Raw genomic sequence first — 4,656 nt, 5'->3', positions numbered from 1 at the left:
TATAGTTTTGAGTGTGAAGGAAAGCCTTTTGCATGTGGCTTATAAAAAAAGTTGTCTCCTCCATCCTTCTCTAACTTTTTTCCTCAAAAGCCATGCTTCATTTTATCAAAGTTTGAGCAATTATTCATTTTTATTGCCGTCCTATTCCTCCTGTCTCTTTTTCTATTTTGTATGACCAATTCTTTTTTAAAGATTAAAAGATACTCCACCCAAACCGATTAGACAAAGATTAACATCGTAAACCCATATTAAGAAACTATTCCCGATAAATATTGTTGCATTTAAAGAGCTGTGGCTACGTACTACATTTAGAGACATCTGATTAAGTTAGAACTAACTCGTTCATTAACTATTGATAATCACTTGTTGGTGTTAGATGACCAAATCAAGTCACATTAATTTATTAGATTTCTATTATTTTCTCCTCATGCCAAACTAATATTTTATGATGGTAGTTATATAAACTCTTTCAATAACATTCCAAGAGTCACAATTCCATTGTCTTGTTTCTCTATTTATCTTAGCACCTTTTGTTAACATCACCTTTTTCTTCCTTTTTCTCTCTCTAAATTCCTTTAATTTGGTACAATTTCATTTTTTTTTATCAAAAACCCAACAGCAATAGATTCCTTTCTATCTGTCAAAAAGAAAAAACCCAAAAAAAAAAAACCCCACTAATTCCCTTTGAAGTTTTTAGCTAAATTTCATCTTTCTTGTAAAAAAGTTGAATCTTTCTGTAATTTATCTGTAATCTATCATCTGGGTATTTGATTCCTTCATCCAAAACTTTCTGGGTAATCTTCAAAATCTTTCCTTTTTAAGCAAAAAAGATGTCTCCTTCAAATTTTCCTCTAAGATGGGAAAGTACAGGGGATAAATGGTGGTATGCATCACCTATTGATTGGGCTGCTGCAAATGGTCATTACGACTTAGTCAGGGAACTCCTCCGCCTCGACGGCAACCACCTCATCAACCTGACCTCCCTCCGCCGCATCCGCCGCCTTGAAGCGGTGTGGGATGATGAAGAATTGTTCGATGATGTTGCAAAGTGCAGGTATGAAGTTGCACACCAACTGTTTGATGAATGTCAGACACAAAAAGAAGGGAAAGAAAAGAATTCTTTGATTGTTGCAGGTTATGGTGGTTGGCTTTTATACACTGCTGCATCAGCTGGGAACTTGGGTTTTGTACAATACTTGTTAGGAAAATACCCTTTGCTTGTTTTTGGAGAAGGTGAATATGGGTTGACTGATATACTGTATGCTGCTGCTAAGAGTAAGAATCCTGAGGTTTTTAGGGCTGTTTATGGTTTCGCGGTTTCGCCGCGGTTTTTGGATGGTGGAGGGGTGGTGGAGGAGCAAAGGATTGAAGATGTTCCAATGGAATTTAAGACTGAGGTGAAGAATAGAGCTGTTCATGCTGCTGCTAGAGGTGGGAATTTGGTTGTTTTGATGGAGCTTCTTGCTGATTGTACTGATGTTTTAGGGTTTAGAGATGTTAATTGCTCAACTATTTTGCATTCTGCTGCTGGTAAAGGTCAAGTTGAGGTGAGGTTCTTGCTTTTTTGTTTTTAGCAATGTTATTTATTTTTTGTTTTTAATATGCTAGCTAGTTGACTTGTGTTCACAAAGGTCGAATCCTCTCAAATGCGGTACTTGAGGGTGAGGATCCCTTACCGTTCCCTCTCACTTTTAAGTGTCTAGCCCGCAAATAATGAAAATACTGTAAAACCACAAGAGTTAAGGTCTGGTTAGTGGTTAGGGTCTATCTTCTTACTGAAAGAAAAAATTAAAAACTAGTTGACTTATGTTTTTATGTTGTTCTGTTTTTGGATGATTTTTTATTACAAAGTTTCAAGATCCCAACTGTCAAGTTTTGGTGTTAGATTTCTTGTTTGTGTTCATTCTTCTGTTCATGAATGAAAGTTTTTTGGCAGGATTCATGACTTGATGCTGTTTGATATAGCAACTGGTTGTCTAGTAAATGTGCTATGTGTTGAGACTATTGATATGAGGAAGACTTGTATGCAACGCATGTATTGTTTGCAACATGTTTTGCTATCCTGAATCACATTGAAGTGAACTTTGTAAAGTAGTGACTTTTATGTGATTTAGGGGTGCATTGGCCTAGTGTGTGCATGTATAGTTGTGTACAATACAACCGTTCTATACAAGACCTTTCGATGTAGTATACGATGCTTTTGTTGAACAAAATTGGTTGAATAGTGTAGAATATCTGAGAAACCGAGGTAGATTAATACTTCTCTTCATTGTGGAGGGAAGAGAGAGGTATATGTTTTGCACAAGTGGCTTGCATCCAACTCGCAGTAGGGACACTGAAAAGTGTTGCTATACGACAGGTAATTCTATTAAGCCAGTGTCAGGCAGCAAACCAAGCCTGTAAAGTAGTAATAGCTGAGTAATAATATGTAACTCATAGAAGTAATAGAGGCAGTGACAATTCATGTATTAAAAGCTAATATGGGGTATTGGAAATCGCGCTTGTGGAGTGGTCCGTGGTGGGCTTTTAACTTGAGGACTGTGATTATTACAGTTAACAACTTAGCACCATGTTTAAATTACTATCTATAGATTCTATACACTTAATTATCATGTACTTGCAGCCATCTATGTCCCTCGTTGCCTTCTCGCGGTGTTGGCTCACACTATTAATTAGATAACCATCATTTTATCTTGATAGAGGGGGGATAGACAATGACCTCAGATTTATTGTGACATTCAGTATACACCCTTGGTATTCAAGCTTCCTATGTATAATCCATGATACAAGTAAAGATAGAAAGGGAAAAGGGACTCAACCTTAGACTTCTTACCGCACCCTTTCTTGAAAAAAGACAATAGGTGAAACACAAAATGGAAAAGAACCTTTTGAAGTTTAGGATGATATGTTGCCAAAGTTCAAACCATTATAATTTTCAGTAATTCATTTTCAGATGGTTTATAACTCTTTTGTCTATGGAGTATTTATTTGCAATCACTTAGAGATGTTTTATGCTCTTGCAGGTAGTTAAACACTTGATAGCATCCTATGACATGATCTCTGTCACCGATGATAAAGGCAATACTCCATTGCATGTTGCTGCATACAGAGGTCAGTTGCCTGTTCTCGAAGCTCTGATTCAAGCATCGCCTAAAGCTGCCTTTGTAGTCAACAAGGTTGGGGAAACATTTCTTCATGTGGCTGTTGCTGGTTTCCAAACTCCTGGTTTTCGTAGATTGGATCAACAGATTGAACTCATGAAGCAGTTAGTAAGTAGCAAATGTTTCATCATAGAAGATGTTATCAATTCCAAGAATAATGAAGGGAGGACTGCCCTTCATTTAGCCATTATCGGGAACATTCACTCTGATTTAGTGCAATTGTTAACGAGTGCCCGCTACATCAATGTGAACATCCGTGATGATCATGGGATGACCCCGCTTGATTATCTTAAGCGACAACCAAAATCTGCATCATCAGAAATCTTGATCAGACAGCTGATATCTGCTGGTGGTATATCCAGTTGCAAAGATTATGCCGTGAGAAAAGCATTTGCTTCTCATTTGAAGATGCAAGGCATTTGCAGCAGTCCTGGAACATCTTTCAGAGTTTCTGATAATGAAATATTTATAGGGACAGGAATTGATCATGTAGTGCATCCTAGCCTAGGCCATCTAAGTAGAGAACGTTTTCATTTTAACTCCTCCAGTGAGGCAAGTCATTGCGGGTCACTTAGTGAGGAGGACCATAGAACTCCGGACATTAAGAAATCAGGCCCTCTACAAAATGCAGCTAAGCGCCTTAAAACTATGTTCCACTGGCCATTGGGGAAAAGGAAAGAAACTGAGAGATCCAAGAGAACAAGGGAGAAAGACGAGAGTGTTTCTGATAAAAGGAGGAGCACTTCGGAGGAAACACCAATCTCGCTAAGAGAGAGATACTCCAATTCTTCTTCTCTTTCCAGTAACAAAAGAACACTTGAAGCGAGGAGTAACATATCTAGCCCTACCAACCGAAAGAGGTTGGCTTCAGGGGTAGCACATGATGCCATGCAGGATCAGCTTATTGTGAACCTTTCATCTCAACCTTCATTTTCCAAGTCATCACTTTCTTCTAATAGTTCTCTCGAAAAGGGGAAAGAAATTCATGTGGAAGATGAGAATGCTAGACCCTCTCGCTTAAAGCAAACCAGTGCTGATGCTGCCCCAGATGCGATGAGGAAGCAAGGATCCATGAACAAGAGATTTGTGAACCCGATTTTGTGCTTTGGCGGATCCCACTTATCAGTTAAAAACTCAGTAGGTAAGCACTTTACTAAGCAACCCGTACTTTCGGTTGCTTAAGGTTAATTCACCATAGAAATGGATCAGTAATAGATCGCCTTACATAGCTGTAAGTCTTGTAACTTTGTGTTTAATCACTACTTGTGATTGTGTGACCTCTGACTGTCATCCCTGAGTTTTATGTGATAGCTCTCTTGTAGATGACTGTAGTCTGTAGGATCACTTATGAGATGTGTTTGCCTCTAAACTATCTCCTGTAATATATTTGAGATCCTAGCTTTGTGATGCTAATATCTTAATCATGTATAACCTCCCTTTAATAAAGGTTTTCCCTGTATTAACTACCGTAATAAAATTTATTCAATGTTGACTA

At 38.1% G+C, this 4,656-nt stretch overlaps 1 protein-coding gene across 1 annotated transcript; it reads left to right on the top strand.

Annotated features, from left to right (window-relative positions):
- On the top strand, nt 1-4,656 carry LOC145635527 (uncharacterized). Its single transcript, XM_081686827.1, has 2 exons — nt 1-1,547; nt 3,024-4,656. The coding sequence occupies exons 1-2, from the start codon at nt 831-833 to the stop codon at nt 4,341-4,343; spliced, it is 2,037 nt and encodes a 678-aa protein (XP_081542953.1). The 5' UTR covers nt 1-830; the 3' UTR covers nt 4,344-4,656.

Source organism: Chenopodium album, chromosome 6, assembly GCF_948465745.1.
Source record: "Chenopodium album chromosome 6, dcCheAlbu1.1, whole genome shotgun sequence".
In the NCBI taxonomy this organism is placed as follows: domain Eukaryota; kingdom Viridiplantae; phylum Streptophyta; class Magnoliopsida; order Caryophyllales; family Amaranthaceae; genus Chenopodium; species Chenopodium album.
Note: the sequence above shows the minus strand (reverse complement) of the source record. Positions and strands in the feature narration are given on the sequence as shown.

Excerpts from the sequence above, each read along its gene's own strand:
- LOC145635527 (XM_081686827.1), top strand. The coding sequence starts at position 831 with ATGTCTCCTTCAAATTTTCCTCTAAGATGGGAAAGTACAGGGGATAAA. Across the intron at positions 1,548-3,023 it reads CTGGTAAAGGTCAAGTTGAG|GTAGTTAAACACTTGATAGC; the intron begins GTGAGGTTCTTG and ends ATGCTCTTGCAG.